The following is a 16,786-nucleotide window of genomic DNA, read 5'->3' on the forward strand; positions in this document are numbered from 1 at the left end:
AATACATCACTTTTATTCAAAACCTGTTCAAAAAAATGCATGGAGACACGTGGGACTACCATGCGAGTTTCTGCAGGATTTTACTTATTTTTTAATTCTTAAACGTTTGCCCCATTGGACTGCATTGAAGCACAGTGAGGAGCCACTTTGTGCTGTAAAAAGTTATAAATTATGGAAAACAACGTTTTATTAAAATGTGTGTTGAAAAATGGCAAATAGATCATTCTAGAGTCTCCCGGTGTCTTTTTTTTGTGCTTTCATTGTGGCGTGTTAAGGCCAATAACAATGCCTCTGAAAAAAGGTAAAATTTTGACTTATTCCAAGAGAAGGTTTTGCTGCGACTGTGATGTACAGTTGGTTTGATACTGTGACAGAATGTACCTATTTTTTAAGTCGCTTTGGACGCAGGCGTCTAATAAATGTCATCGTAATGTAATGTCACAAGCAAAACAACAACCAAAAGTAAACGTTATACCCCTGAAAAGACAACACGTGGAGCTTTAAAATACTTTAATTCAACAAGGTACGACATGATACCAGTGAGGAGGGATCATGGCACCGTCCTTGGCGTGAAGCTGACACCTCTGTGGCCATGGGGCGGTGGGAGGGTTTGAACCGTCGGCCCCTCGGCCCCCTGGCCCCTCGGCCCCTCGGCACTCCAGCACCTCGCTTTAACCCACCACAATGATCTGCAGTGTGACCGCACCTACCGCGGCTATCAGGAGGCAGTGAGCCGAGGCTGCGGGCTGTTTTCACTAGAGATGTGTTTGTTGGAAGTGTGTGTGTGCGCACGTGTGTGTGTGTGTGTGTGTGTGTGTGTGTGTGTGTGTGTGTGTGTGTGTGTGTGTGTGTGCGTGTGCGTGCGCGTGTGTGTGCATGCGTGTGTGGTTTGAAATGTCAAGGGGGCAACATAATGCCTACAATCGGTTGCTTCGGTAACCCTTTGCAATAGGGACTGTTCAGGATTCCTAACATGCTATTCCTTAATGATCAATTAACTGATCGATCAACGGATCCATTACCTGGTCAATTAACCGCTCAGTTAATTTGTCAATTCACCAGAAAATCAACAATAAATTCCCCATTGCACACTGTACGAAATTGTTCCTTGTAAGAAACTGTACATACTGTGTTGCACACTCTTAATACATACATAAATAATTGTATTCGGTATTAGATTCGATTCTGTTACATATATTTTACTTATATATAAATATATATATATATATATATATATTTTTTAATATATATATTTGCTTTCTTGGTTTCATGTATATTTTTGTAATTTAGATTATTATTCTTGACTTTCTTAGGTTGTTTTGCACAGCCTTTCGAATGTGACAAATAATTAATATTTTATCTTGAATTACGTAACAAAAATCAATATTCATCCTCATTTAAATGACAACAACCGAATAGGAACTCATACAGCGTCACATTTGTTTGATAAATATCCTGCTTTAATGTCAATGACGGTTTTTGTCACCGTTCCCCCCGTAATCTCTTTCAGTAGATTGATTATTTCTTAGTAGTAAATATAAATGACTTTCCCCACATTTCTGTACTCACCTTAATGACGACAAGGGGTGTCACCATTCCAATTCCAAATCGAAAATCCTTCGAAATCACACTCAGGTTCGCGATTCTCCCCCTATTTTCGTGGGTGATGTTGTCCCACGTGGTCGGCACATCGGGGCGAGGGGCGAGATCCGCCGGCAAACAAATTCAGCGTGCTGGGGGCCGTGCAGGGGCCGCGCGGGGCGCTCCACGGAGTCCACTGCGGCTCCAGGCTCCGAACTGACTTGGTGTTTGGAGAGCCCCCCCCCCCCCCCCCCCACCCCCACCGGTCACTGGGGCTGCAGGAACGAAAAATTGAATAGAATTTGAACTTTGAAATTTGAAATTACAAGGAAAAAAAAAAAACACAATAAAGTTCAAATTCATCCGGTTTGTTGTCTCAGTGCACATCAGAGGGAAATGTCCGCGGCGCGCCCGGGCGTCGCCCTCTCCTCCGGCGTCCCACGGCGTTGTGCGAGGGAGGGTGAGCGCCTTCCACTAGAACGTCCACTAATTCCACAGACGCGGCGATGAAAGAGGGAAATAAACCCCGCGGCCATCTGCCATCTGCGCCGGAGCGGAGCAGCAGCAGGAAACGGAGTAAATTTAATACATCTGGAGTTTTAATTTGCTTTGTTTGGAGGAAAGATGGCTCTGATCGGAGATGCAGGTTTTAATTTGCCTTTTACTGCCAGCGTTCCCCTCCGGCAAAAATGGCATCCGCTTTTCCGCCTTTATTTTGGTTAGTAACTTCAAAGTGGTGTCTTAGTAACTTATTGTTTATTCTTCCACACTCTAGTTTTGGTGAAGCTCTTAGCTGTTAAGGTGGGTTTAAAAATATTCTTATTATTTATAATTTTTTGAGTGTTTCCCTTCACAAGTCAAGGCTCGAAAGGGAACAACGGCACCGCTGTCGGTGGCGGGAAAAAAAAAATACATACGTTTCCGTCGAAAATCGAACCGTGACCTTAAAATCCAAAGTCCAGTCGTGGATTTGGAGGCTGGCGACAGCCCCGATGACGACTCAGTCGCACGTCTTTCATAACACAACACAATCAAAAGTCATATTCGTAATGAAGTCATCACATTGTTGTTGAAATGGGAGGGATGTGCGAGCAGTTGTACTTATTTACATGTGGGTGTGTGTGTGTGTGTGTTTGAAGATGTCTCCAGCATCATGGACGCTCGGAAATAACCCTCTACTCCTCCTTCTCCTTTTTTCTCCTTCTTTTCACCTCTTTCTCCATCCCTTCCCTCCCTCCCTCTCTCTCTCCCTCTCTCCCTCCCTCTCTCTCTCTCGTCCTCAATCTCTTCTTCCCTTAATGTCTCCCTTCCCCGAATCTTTCCCCCCTTTCTTTCCATCGTTGACTCCTCTACTTTGTCTACCTCTCTTCTCCGCTCTCCTCTTCTCCTCTTTCTTCTCCTCTTTCTTCTCCTCTTTCTTCTCCTCTTCTCTTTCTTCTCCTCTTCTCCTCTTTCTCTTCCTCTTTCTCCTTCTCTTCTCTTCTACCTTCTTCCCTCTCCTCCCCTCGCTCCTTGTCTCATCTTTCCTCTTTTCCTCCATCTCCCCTTCCTCCCTCCTACAACCTCTGCTCCTCTCCCCTCTCACCCCCACCCTGCATCTCTCCTGTTCTCCACCCACCCTCCCCTCCCTTCTTCTCTCCCCTCCCCTCTCTCCCCTGCCCTCCTCTAGGTGCTGAAAGGCAGTAAAAAGCTCTCCCTCCAGGTGCGCTCGGTGGGTCGCATCCCCGGCGGCTACGTCACCAACCACGTCTACACCTGGGTGGACCCCCAGGGGCGCGGCGTGTCCCCGCCCCCCGACCTCCCCGAGCAGCGCAGCGCCACCTTGAGGCGGACCGACAGCCAGCGGCGCAGCAACATGCAGCTGCTGCAGGACGGCGACGAGAAGAAGGTGAGGAGCCGCAGGTGTCGTTATCCCCGGGTAAGGAAAGGGGGGGGTCACCCAGCGCCGCGCCGAGTCCAGGGCGAAGAAAGACCCAAGACCTTTCAATTCATCCGAATGTGAGTGATTTACTCCTCGCGTTCCACCAAGGTCAATATTTTGACAGGCGGACGGTTACGGTCGGGGCAGGCGGCGCTGGTTCCCGCGCTGCCGAGCGACTTCCCCGTCGCCGCCTCGTGGATTCGGGTCACCGTAGGGTTCGGTGCAGGGTTAGGGTTAGGGTCGCAAATGCGGATGTCGGTGTCTGCAGGTCCAGGGAACAGGCGCGATGGAGGAGGCACAGAGAAGTGACTTACGCTTGAAATGTCCCAGAATAATGCAAGATATCATCATTTAGCCATCGCAGCTATTCATTCCGTCCACAAATCAGTTAAAAAAAGCCCCCCCCAAAAAAAACGGGTGATTTGTTGATGCGTGGTCTCCTCGCCCGAACCTCAGTTATTCCTTCCTCCGTTAAGTTTATTTTCACAATTAGTGGAAAAACAGGTCACTGTCGTTCTTTCACTACTCTGTCACATGCAGAGTTTGAGGAAACGCACGCGGCTCATGACGTTATCATGTAGTAATTTGGAAAAGTAGTATCATGAAAGTAATTTGAAAAAATCTCTGAACCCAGAGATTTCAGTTTCCCCCGCCTCTTCTTCCTTTTTGAGACGCTCTCAAAAAGTTGGCGGGATTCTACTGGGTGGGGCTGCGTGGCCGCTGGATGGTTGACCACACCCACCACTTTATATTTACTTACTGTTAATACTTTATATTAATATCGCCGTGACGCTGCAATTTACCTCCGGGGATGAATGAAGTTGACTGATTTATCTATCGATCTATATATTTATCTCTCTATTATCTATACTTATACCATTTTTGTAGTCTCGTTTGGTAATATTAATAGGAATTCACAATAAATAACCATGAATTGTTGTTTTGAAGGCGCTACTTTACACAATACTGTTTCAGGGGTGAAACATGCTGCAGTTTATGAATACAGTTCTGACAGACAACTGATTCACTTTTAAATGATCTTTATTTATTTTGCGCGGTTTGAGTTTGGTGTCTGGGCTCTGCCGCTTGAGGTGAACAGCAAACATCAGCCTCCTTAGTGAGCTGGAAATACAGGAGGGGTGAGCTCGAATCCTCCCATTGGATAGAAGAGTAGAGGCCAACAGGTGGATGCAGGGGAGGTGGAGGCAGCCAAGCAGGGAGGGCAGGAGGGATCGGCTGCTTTAACATGCCGGCCAAATAAGGGCGTGGAAGCGCGTGGCGCCGTCAAGTTGTCTGACAGAACTAGCTCCGCGAGCTGCGCCTCATTTGCGTTATAAACACACTGTGTTCTCCCAAGGCCTGTGTTGTGTTGTTAGACGAATCGCCGGGAACCAGGCAGGAGCAGGAGGTAGTTCCAGCAGCGGCGTCCTAGAGTAACGGGCTGCTCTCAGTGAGAAACAAAAGGCGAACGAACGCGGTTCAGCGCCGGAGAAAGGAGATCCTTAGAACAAAAGAGAGATGAATATGCAATTCATTGTCCTCCAGTGAAGGCTTTGTCGCGGGCTCTCACCTCCCGAAAGAAGCTCCCCTCGCCTCCCAAAGCTGCAGCGCTTCTTCCATTGACACGGTGACTTGAGGCTTCATTCGCATGCAGTTTTGGGTTAAATCAACGTGTGCCTGGGTGTAAATTATTGTTGCGTTTGTGAAGAGAAAGCTCCTTTCATTTGGATCAGAATCAAAAGACATTTTATTTGGACGAGGTGCGTTCACATACAAGAGGAATTTGTCCCTGTGAGTATTGGCTCATTGCTGTGCAGTTAATTAGGACGAAACAGATTAAATATGGAAAAAAAGCCAAATATAGAAAAATAGACAATTAAAAAAAACAAAAATTGCCCAAAAAAAAAAAAAAAAAGAAAAAAAGAAATACAAAATAAACCAATAAAAGAAAAAGGAACAAGCAGAATATACAAAAACAGCCGAATAAAAGATACAAATTACAACAAAAAAACAGCCAAATAAACACAATCAAAATAGTGAAATTAACCAAAATAGGCAAAAAAGAAAAAGACAAATATATAAAAATAGACAAAACCATCCAAATAAACAAACGACAATAGCCAAACGGGGAAATAAAAAAACCATAACCAAATATTTGTACATAAATATCCACAATATAAAATACATTACAAAAAAAATGATATTCAAATGCTACGATTATGATATGATGATACAATCTTCATAACTGCTCATGACATGTTTAATGTTTTCTGTGTATTTGGTGTATTTCACTTGAAGCCAGATGGAGATGACAGGGACAGGCGTGTAAGGTGCAGTTTGCAGCCTTGTAGCGGCTGGAATATTTTATTTATTTCTGACAGGAAACCGATGCCTTTACGTGCGTCTGTTTGTCCCCATTCACACTTTTACTGTTCGCTTGGTGTCTTTTCTGTCTACACCTGTCTAAAATAAGCCCGCCATAAAACTGAGATTTATTTGTGTAATGACTCATAAAGTCTTTGAAGACTTTTATTTCCATCCTTCATTTGATAGCAGGAAGCGGTCGCAGGAGGGCGATTTCACATTGGATTTCCTGGTTTTAACAACCTTGCACAGCCTGCTATAAAGGTGTACTTTATGGTTTAGGTTTACTGATTTACATTTTTAGTATTAAATGTTGTTACACATTTTAGTCCATGTCCTTATTTCAATTTATCTACCTACATATATGACATTGCCATGTCAAAAAATATATATATTTTCTAAGTTATCTTTTTCTATTATTACTTTAGGTTATTTTCACATCTCTCTCTCTCTTTATATATATATATATATATATATATATATATATATATATATATATATATATATATATATATATATATATATATATATACTGTATATATATATTGCGCCACCGAGCAACAGGCGTACGGTCCCAGCCATACGTTCCTAGGTCCGATTACCTAGACCCAAGACAGGTGTGGCTGCTTAAACCACACCACCCCCACACCACATACATACACCGATCAGCCACAACATTAAAACCACTGACAGGTAAAGTAATTACCATTGATCATCTGGTTCCAGTGGCACCTGTCAAGGGGTGGGATATATTAGACAGCAAGTGAACAGTCAGTTCTTGGAGTTGATGTGTTGGAAGCAGCAAAAATGGTCAAGCGTAAGGATCTGAGCCACTTTGACGAGGACCAGATTGTGATGGCTAGACGACTGGGTCAGAGCATCTCCAAGACAACAGGTCTAGTGGGGTGTTCCCGGTATGCAGTGGTTAGTAGCTACCAAAAGTGGTCCAAGGAAGGACAACCGGTGAACCGGCGACAGGGTCTTGGGCGCCCGAGGCTCATTGATGCACGTGGGGAGTGAAGTCCAACCCGTCTGGTCTGATCCCACAGAAGAGCTACTGCAGCACACATTGTTGAATATTTGATGCTGCTGTATCCATACAGTACTACCATACCTGTATAGAAAGATGTCAGAACACACAGGGCACCACAGCTTGCTGCGTATGGGGCTGCGTAGCTGCAGACCGGTTATACTGTCCATGCTGACCCCTAGCCAGAGCCGACAGTGCCTACAATGGGCAGACAAACTTAAATATAATTTATATACAATATTATATACAATTATATACATTATATTTTGTATACAATTATATACAATATACCATTAATATATTTATATACAAATATATACTATATATAATTTGTTAATATTTTTTTATCCATATTGTTTTGTTTATATATATATATATTTTTTTTTTTTGTTTGTTTGTTTGTTTTGTTTTGTTGTTTTCCATGCCTATAAAACCTTTTGAAGTGAATGAATTTGAATGTGATGTACCCATTGAAACCAGCGGTGACTTGTGGCTCTGTAGTGTGTTCCTGTAGCACAACCGACGAGGAAGCTGCTGAGCCAGCGGTTTGTTTCCCTCCCTCGGGGCCTGATGGAAGGCTCCTGTGGCCACAGTTGAAATTGCCCGTGAGATGTATGGTTCTGTCCCTGGAGCTGCTGTTGTTGCTGCTTCCAGAACGCTGATTTATGGATTAAAATAGAAAAACCACCGACACAACTTAGTAACTGACAATACTTTTTTTAAATTTACACCTTTCCTTGTTCTTTATTTATACACTGCATTGTGTCTTATTTCAATGTTACAGTGTTTTCAATAATTATAAACAGTCTAATGTAAACTGAAAGCATTGCAATGTTTAGACGCTTTCTTCTCATTTAATTCAACACAAAAGTTTTTGTCTATCATAGATGGAAAACAGAAAGCAAAAGGACAAATAATACCTCAGAAAAGGCAACAAACTAAATAAAATGACATGAATTCATTATTAATAATTAGAAATTCATCATATACAGATATATTTCATAGATATTATTAAATATATCAAATACATATTATAAATATATGTTACAAGTATGAGTTTAAGATGAGTTTATATACATATATACAGTATAATATTGTAATTTATTCACAAACTGTCTGTTCATAATATAAATTAAATAAATAAATATAAATCAATAAATGCCATTGGTGGTGCACGCTTTTACGTCAGGTGATTAAACCTCTGAAACGTAAGACTTTTTCAATATTTTGTTTGTTAATATTTAAAGTATTTTTTGAATAATGTGGAATCATTAACATTATAATGACTGAAGCAATGATTCATTATTTTGGAGCTAAGGATTTTAATGAAGTTCAATACAAACATGGAAATTGATATGGAACATTCTGCTGCAACACTCACTGCCACGTTCAGATTGTATTTATACTGCATAGAAATATTGCCGGTGGGTTGTTTGATTTGGAACGGTGACAGTTATGGTCCGCTGAAATCTGAATGTTAGTTGAAAAGGTCCAGTGAGAATCAATTCAACCCACTCCCACATCAAAGAAGCATGTGCACTGAAGAAGCCACATTCAAAGCATCAGAGCATCACTTCTCCATTATTATTATTATTATTATTATTATTATTATTATTATTGTTATTATTATTATTATTATTATTATTATTATTATTATTATTATTATTATTATTATTTTTATAAGGGCTGGATCCCCTATTGATATTGTTCAGGGAAAATTCTCAGAGATTTGAATTTCGATTTACTTATTGTTGGAACCGGTATGTCACAAACATCCTTGTGGTTGTAGTTTCATCCAAATGGAAGCAGCATGTATAGGGAGCAGTGAAAAGTGAAAACATTCGTGAAAAGACAAACAAATTTGACCAAATTCAAAGACGGTTCAATGCCAAGTTTTCGCTCAAGTGATGTGTTCAAGATCCAAACAGAAATAAACACAAGGTTTTTCGTATTTCATGGAAACTAAACTTATTGAAAATGTTATTCAAATGTGATTGACGAAAAAAGTCACCAGTAAAATTACGTAAGTTAGACTACTATCGTAAATCTCTGTGAATACATAAACCAGCATAAATACGTCATAATTTACGCACAAGGGACACAAGGTCACCTGCCTTCACTGAGGCTGTACATGTGAGTTATTACAATGTCATGGTTCGGTTTAAAGTAAATAATAAAAAAAAATTGCTGAAAAATAGCCGAAAGTTGAATGAATGGATGGAATAATCATCTTTCCAAAATTAAACACCATCCAAAAACCAGACATTAATAATGAATCTATGTGCATTGATAATATTGAAAATACATGCATACAATGTAACTCGTGCTACGTTGCACAGAATCTGGAGAACTGTAATACTGTAAAACTGTAATACGTATCTAACACGACTGAACTGGACCCTGTGTATTACTGCCTGCAGCTATATTTATTAATATTATTATTATTGTTATGTATTATTCATATTACTGTTTCTATAAATATGTTACTGTTACTGAAGAAAAATAAAAAAACATTTTTATCACTGTTTGTTTTATTTTTTTATTTATCTATAAACCATACGTTAAAATGCCAATTATTAAAAAAAAAAATACCATAAGTTACATCGAGGCTTTGTCCTGTATAATATCTGATTACAAGGAGTTTTACTTTATGAACGCCCACTTTAAGGGCAAGATGATGGACAGCACAGAGGACAGCAAACAGCAGCGTCTTCCTTTCATCTGCCCACTTTCTGCCTCATTTAATCCCTCTCTCTCTCTCCCTCACTCCCTCTCTTTCTCTCTCCCTCTCCCTCTCTCTCTCTCTCTGCCTCCCACTGCCCTTCTCTGTTCTCCTCCTTTCTCTTCCTCTCCCTCTCTCTCTCTTTCTCTTCCTCTCCCTCTCTCTCTCTTTCTCTTCCTCTCCCTCTCTCTCTCTTTCTCTTCCTCTCCCTCTCTCTCTCTTTCTCTTCCTCTCCCTCTCTCTCCCTTTCTCTTTCTCTCCCTCTCTTCTCTCCATCTTTCTCCGTCACCCCGCCCCTGCCGCTATTTCTCTCCCTGTTGAACCTCTCTTCCTCTCTTTTTGATCTCTCCCTCTCTCTTTCTATCTCTCCCTCTCTCTTCCTATCTCTCCCTCTCTCTTTCTACCTCTTAGAAAATATGGAGGATAAGTGGAATACGTGAACACAAACTAAAATACAGCCAGAATGTTGAGTATGTATATATATATATATACTATATATACTATATACATATGTATATATTATATGAACAGATAAATACAGAGAAGTGAGGATGCGTCAGAATAAACAGAGATGAGATGAACATGAACATGTTTGAAATAAATGTGGAGATTGAAGTGGATCTGTTCCTTATGTAGTCACCACAAAAGTACTGATGTTCACTTCAAAGAGTGTGTTCATGATGCTCTCTCTCTCTCTCTCTCTCTCTCTCCTCCCCCCCCCTCTCTCTCTCTCTCTCTCTCTCTCTCTCAGGTCAACCTGGTGCTGGATGACGGTCGCTCTCTGGGGCTGATGATTCGAGGAGGGGCAGAGTACGCTCTGGGAATCTACATCACGGGCGTGGACAAAGGATCAGCCGCCGAATGCGGTGGACTCAAGGTACCCATCCATACAGTGCTAGCATACCTGTATCTGAATCCATTCTGTGGTATCGGTATCCATACTATGATATCTGCATCCATACTATGATATCTGCATCCATACTATGATATCTGTATCCATACTATGATACCTGCATCCATACTATGATATCTGTATCGTTACTATGATATCTGTATCCATACTATGATATCTGCATCCATACTATGATATCTGCATCCATACTATGATATCTGCATCCATACTATGATATCTGCATCCATACTATGATATCTGCATCCATACTATGATATCTGTATCGTTACTATGATATCTGTATCCATACTATGATATCTGTATCGTTACTATGATATCTGTATCCATACTACGATGTCTGTATCGTTACTATGATATCTGTATCGTTACTATGATATCTGCATCCATACTATGGTATCTGCATCCATACTACGATGTCTGTATCGTTACTATGATATCTGCATCCATACTACGATATGGATATCACTGTGTCCATACTACGAATGCAGTGCAGCAGAAGTACATGAACGTGGTAATTTGTTGTTCTCTCCTGACCCTCCTTGGCCAGGGAGCTGAAAGGTCAGGGTCAGAGGTCATCCCAGACACAGCCTGGATGCAGGGGTCGTTAGACTGCCGGCGCCCTCGAAATATTCCCGTTTGGCCGTCGCTCCGGCTGCTCCCCGTGAGCCAGCGTAACGTCCCTCGAAGGGCAATGTTCGCCCGCGGCAGAGGGAGCGGGTGCCGGGCGCACGCGGCTCGATCAACGACGGGTTTTTCGCGACGCTTCGAGGTGATGATTTCAACAACGACACAAAAGTTCTCTCCGCGGGCGTCCAGCCGCGCGTCCCAACGAGCGACGACCAGTTGGCCTCCGCCTTTTTACATCTGCCGGATGGAGAAGGGCGATGGGGAAAGCAGAGGACGGCCGCTCCGGGACCCGCGACGCGCGGAACTCCGCTCGCGAGGGCGGAGGTTCACTTCAGATTGAGATTGAGACGCTTATTTTTCAACATTTTTGCATCGCCCTTCTTGTTCTGCACGCCGGGGCAGGAGTCTAGTCCCCTCCTCTGCTATTCAATATTTTAGTGAGTTTTTATTACTGTGTGTGTGTGTGTGTGTTCAACGATGGTAAGAAGAAGAACTTTTTTAAATTTATTTTTTTGGCAAAAAAAAAAGAAAATAATAATGTTTTATTTCATTTATTTTTTTATTTTTTTATTTTCATTCAAGATGACTTCAATATAAATCAGCCCTAGACGAGGAAGCCCTCGACTGGGGTGGCGAAGGACTCGTGGGCTCCTTCCGCCCGGTCCTGGTGCAGGTCTTAGTACAGATCGACCTGGTCCACCTGGAGGCCACGCCCACCGTCACTTAGCCCAAGATGAGCTCTATAAACGAAAACCCAAAATGAGGGCAGGTGTAAGAGCGTTTCAAAACCATGACAGAGAAAGGCCACTCCAGTGAGTCCGGTTTAAAAGTTTGTTCCGATCTGCGTCCATCAAACCGCACCTTAAAGTTCAGACTCCTCCGTGTCCTCTTCCTTTTTCCCTCCTCCTCCTCCTCCTCCTCCTCCGCCGCCGCCGCCGACCCCTCTCAGACGACAGAGCGCCGTCGCCCGAGAGCACAATCCTTTCCCTTCAGACCCATTTTCCTCAGCGCTTCCCCCTGGCAACTTTATCCTCGTTTGATATCGTCTCAGCCGGCGGTTCGTGGGACGGGGGGGGGCTGGAGAATCCGCAACCACCCCCGATACTTTCGCTTTCTGAAACGCCGTGTCCCCGACCCTCGGACAGCCGCCGTCGTCCATTTTTTCCCCCCTGAGAATCTGCCACGGCCAGGGGGGGTCCTCCAAGGACGGGACAGGAAGGCCGGGGGCGCCGATGGAGGAGGGGGAAGCGGGGCGGAGCGGATTGAAGGACGCCTTTAATGGCTCGGCTTTTCACTTGCCCGGAGGCCCGTCGCGTGGGGCGCGCGCGGTTTGTGCTTTGCCGTGAACCGCCGTCATTCGACGTCCTCCCGAGGCGCGGGGGAGCGTCGGGAAGGGGCGGGGTCCATAAAAATTTGAGTCATCCGCGATTCGCTTCCGCTGAGTCAGCACTGTCGCCAGAGGGGGGGGGGAGTTGAAAATAAGAACCACGACTTGAAACCCCGTTGTTGCGGCTCATCTGACGGATTGATCGGGGTCAAAAGGCGAAGTTCGACAAACCCAGATTTTTTTGTTTTTTCTTTTTTTTTTATCGCCAACGCTATGAGCGCCGGCGCGTGTGGTGCGACGTGAGCCGACTGCAAGTAAATGGGAAAATTGTGTCGTTCGTTTCATGTAATCCCTGCGACCTCGGTGGCGTTCTGGGCCCGTGTCCTCCAGGCCCGATCCGCCGCTTTCACCAAAGAAAAGCTCCTTCGAGACGGGTCAGTTCCCTCGTCAAGTTCGCCCGCCTTTTTTTACACGGCTGCGGAAGTGTGTTTTCCATTCCCCGCTAATGAGGGATCTCCGCTTGGTTTGAAGACGGACCCTCATCGTAAATCCGTTGCGGCTCTTCACGCCTGCGGACCTGGGACGCGGCCTCATTCTGAAGACCTTCAGCAGCATTTATACACTTTTGAAAAAGGCCGTTGTCATGTCTTCTGCCGCTGTATCCGCGACGCTCGCCCGCCGCCAGTCGCACGCAAGAGCGGAAAGGGCTGAAACGAAGCTGACTCAGCTCCCGGCGCGGCCTCCGGATGGCGCCGGATGCCAGAGGTCGAAGAAACCAATTTATACCCCGTACGCAGGCACGCTCCCCCCCATTAAAAGGCATCTGCAGTCATGCGGCTGCTGTGGTGGTGGAGGGTGGAGCAGAGCCAGGGCGCAAAGAGCCCAATTTATTTGTTTATTTATTTTCATTGCACTTAGCGCCTCCGCTGAATCCCCTCCGCAAAACACCGACCACGAGCCGAGTGTGAAGCAGGGATCCATCAGTGATGCACGAGCGAGTGGCGCAGGTTGCGGGGGGGGGGGTACGCACACAGGTACGCTCCTGGTGGAAGCGTGGGGGGGCCGTCGCGCAGTGGTTTTTTTTATTGGAGATGTAGGCTATTTTATTCTACTCCGTTTCTTACTGCATGAAACAAAAAAAGCGCCGGGCGTAACGGACACTCCTGCAACCCCCCCCCCCCCCCCCCCCCCCCCCCCCCCCCCGGGGGATAGATTGTGCGGCGCCGCAAAAATGTCCGGCGTGGGGCGCGGTGAGGAGGGGGTCCAAAAAATATGTCTGGACACCCCGCCCCCACAGCCGCTGTGACGCCGGGCGGCATGTACGTCCCGTCGAGAGCTGCCGCGACCGTCAACGGAGCCGAGTTTGTCGTTCAAAGCAGAGGTTATCATAGTGACGAATCGAGATATCGAAAAACACCAAAAAGAAACGGTTGGATTCAAGTGCCGGCCACCACTTCCCATTCAACCCCCCTCCCCCAATAAAAACAAAAACTAGCTTTTCTCTGGTTGAGTGAAGCCGAGTAGAAGATTTGCGTGGATTTTTCTGTATAACATCACGTGTCCACTGGGGGCAGCGTTGCATTCAGTACGCCACAATGTACAGGAAGCGTAGAGGAGATCAGGAAACGGAAATACTTTTTTTACACACACACACACATGCACACCCAACGCCACCTCCTCCTCCTCCTCCCATCCACCACCAACACCACCCCCTCTTTCCCCATCCACCACCACCACCCCTTCCTTCTCCTCCTCCAATCCACCACCACCACCACCCCCTTCTCCTCCTCCTCCCATCCACCACCCCGTCTCCTCCATCCACCGCCATCACCCCCTCCTCCTCCTCCTCCCATCTACCACCACCCCCTCCTCCTCCCATCCACCACCACTACCTCCCCCTCCTCCTCCCATCCACCACCAACACCACCCCCTCTTTCCCCATCCACCACCACCACCCCTTCCTTCTCCTCCTCCCATCCACCACCACCCCCTGCTCCTCCCATCCGGCACCACCCCCTCCTCCACCACCACCACCACATTGGTGGGCAGCCTTGTAAAAAGTCCTGCGTTGTAAGTCCGTTGTTTAACTGCTCTAGAGCTTGAGTCGCTGAGAAGGATCATGACGGAAGGTTCTGGGCCTGCGACCTTCACAACCTGTGTGTGTGTGTGTGTGTGTGTGTGTGTGTGTGTGTGTGTGTGTGTGTGTGTGTGTGTGTGTGTCTGTGTGTGTGTGTGTGTGTGTGTGTGTGTGTGTGTGTGTGTGTGTGTGTGTGTGTATGTGTGTGTGTGTGTAGGTGTGTGTGTGTGCGTGTGTGTGTGTGCATGTGTGTGTGTGCGTGTGTTTATGTTTGTATGTGTGTGTGTGTGTGCGTGTGTTTATGTTTGTATGTGTGTGTGTGTGCGTGCATGTGTGTGTGTGTGTGTGTATGTAAGTGTGCGTGTGTGCGTGCGTGTGTACATTTCTTCCACCCGCGAGCGGAGCAACCTGGGCGTCTGACTTAAAACCCCCCTTGAACGTGGCCCCTGTCGGCCCCCGCGACGGCGGCGGTCTGCGGCGGTGGTCCCGGCGGCTGGGAAAGGTCAGGCCTGCCAGGCGCCGTGTTCAAGGCGTCGGGGCCTTTGGGTTTGATTTCATCACTGTCGGGGGCGTAAAGGTCGATGTCAACACGGCGGCTGCACAAAGGTAGAAGGCAACGTGGCTTCACTGGAGTCTGCTAATTGGATGCGAGTCTTGTCTTTGTTCTGTCTTAGCAATGGTGGGAAGAGTTCTCGTCTGTCTGTCTGTCTGTCTGTCTGTCTGTCTGTCTGTCTGTCTGTCTGTCTGCCTGTCAATCTATCTGTCTATCCATCTATCTGTCTGTCTGCCTATCTGTCTGTCTCTCTGTCTGTCTGTCTGTCTGTTTATCCATCTGTCTGTCTATCTGTTTGTCTGTCTGTCTGTCTATCATCTATCTATCTGTGTGTCTGTCTATCTGTCTGTCTGTCTATCTGTTTGTGTACATAGATAGATAGATAGATAGACAGACGTCTATCTGTCACGCACACATGCACACTTACATACACACACACACACACACGCACGCACACACACACACATACAAACATAAACACACGCACACACACACACACATACAAACATAAACACACGCACACACACACATGCACACACACACACGCACACACACACACCTACACACACACACACATACACACACACACACACACACACACACACACACACACACACACACACACACACACAGACACACACACACACACACACACACACACACATTCAGACAGTTAGACAGACAGACAGACAGACAGACAGCCGGTTTGAATTCCAGCGAAGGGGAGTCTTAGCGCCACGGCACACGACGACATCCCGTCATCGGGGGGCTTTTTTTTAAATGACGCCATGTTTGCGCAGCGGGTTTGTTTTATTAGAACGGAGAGCGGAGCTGGAAAAGACGGGAAACAGGGGAAAGACGGGAAGCTGTTTCGTCTTTTTGTTTGTTGTTGCTAAACACATGCAGCAAAAGAGCGGCGTGCGTGCACGACATGGAGATGAAGCCTGGTGCGTTTTTAAGGACCTGGAGACTTGGGAGGCTCTTCATGCGCACGGAGGAAGAGGGGAAAAAGAGGGAGGGGATTTCAATTTGGGGGGAAACTTTCCAATTATTGTGATAAGAAAGCACTCCTGCATAATGAAAGAACAAAACAAAGTGGTGTGCGTGTGCGTGTGTGTGTGTGTGTGTGTGCGTGTGTGTACAACAAGGCGTGTGAGGAGGAGTGTTGGTAGTTTTACTTTAAATTCCTTTCGAGGTTCTGCAGTGATGTTAACACGCGTTCACCTCAGGAAGTTATTAAAAAAAAAAAAAAAGAAAAAAAGCGCGACGCGCATTAAGCGGAAGTTAAGCCGTTAAATTGGAAAATTCTTTACTTTGAGGAATATTAATTTGTTTGCTTCAGATAAATAAAAATAAAAAAATTGTGTGCGTAATTATTCCGAAAAAGGGGACCATGGGGGGAAAAAATATATAAAATTGGCAGAAAATTAACTCTTTGAATTCAATTAAGACGTGAAGCTACCTCTCATTATTATCGCGTTTTGCTTCTCATTGCCACATCACTGGTGTTTTATTGATCGCAAAACGGTAATAAACGCTCTGAAGCGGCCTTCTAGATATGGTTTTCAGTTTTTTTGCATGACTTTGTCAGGTGTATGTCGAGGTTAGCTTAAAAATAAGCTGCCTTCAAATCACTTCATGAAAAACAATATTTCTAATGTATAATAGCTA

At 45.3% G+C, this 16,786-nt stretch overlaps 1 protein-coding gene across 1 annotated transcript in view; it reads left to right on the forward strand.

Annotated features, from left to right (window-relative positions):
- whrna (whirlin a) overlaps window positions 1-16,786 on the forward strand; it is a gene marked incomplete at both ends in the record, with an annotated part of 163,313 nt that overhangs the window by 78,692 nt on the left and 67,835 nt on the right. Inside the window, 2 exons of the mRNA XM_080017523.1 lie at window positions 3,251-3,469; window positions 10,370-10,495. Of these exons, the coding sequence (XP_079873649.1) occupies window positions 3,251-3,469; window positions 10,370-10,495 (345 nt within the window). The remainder of the gene's footprint in view (window positions 1-3,250; window positions 3,470-10,369; window positions 10,496-16,786) is intronic.

This window comes from Zeus faber (assembly GCF_960531495.2).
Source record: "Zeus faber genome assembly, chromosome: 17".
In the NCBI taxonomy this organism is placed as follows: domain Eukaryota; kingdom Metazoa; phylum Chordata; class Actinopteri; order Zeiformes; family Zeidae; genus Zeus; species Zeus faber.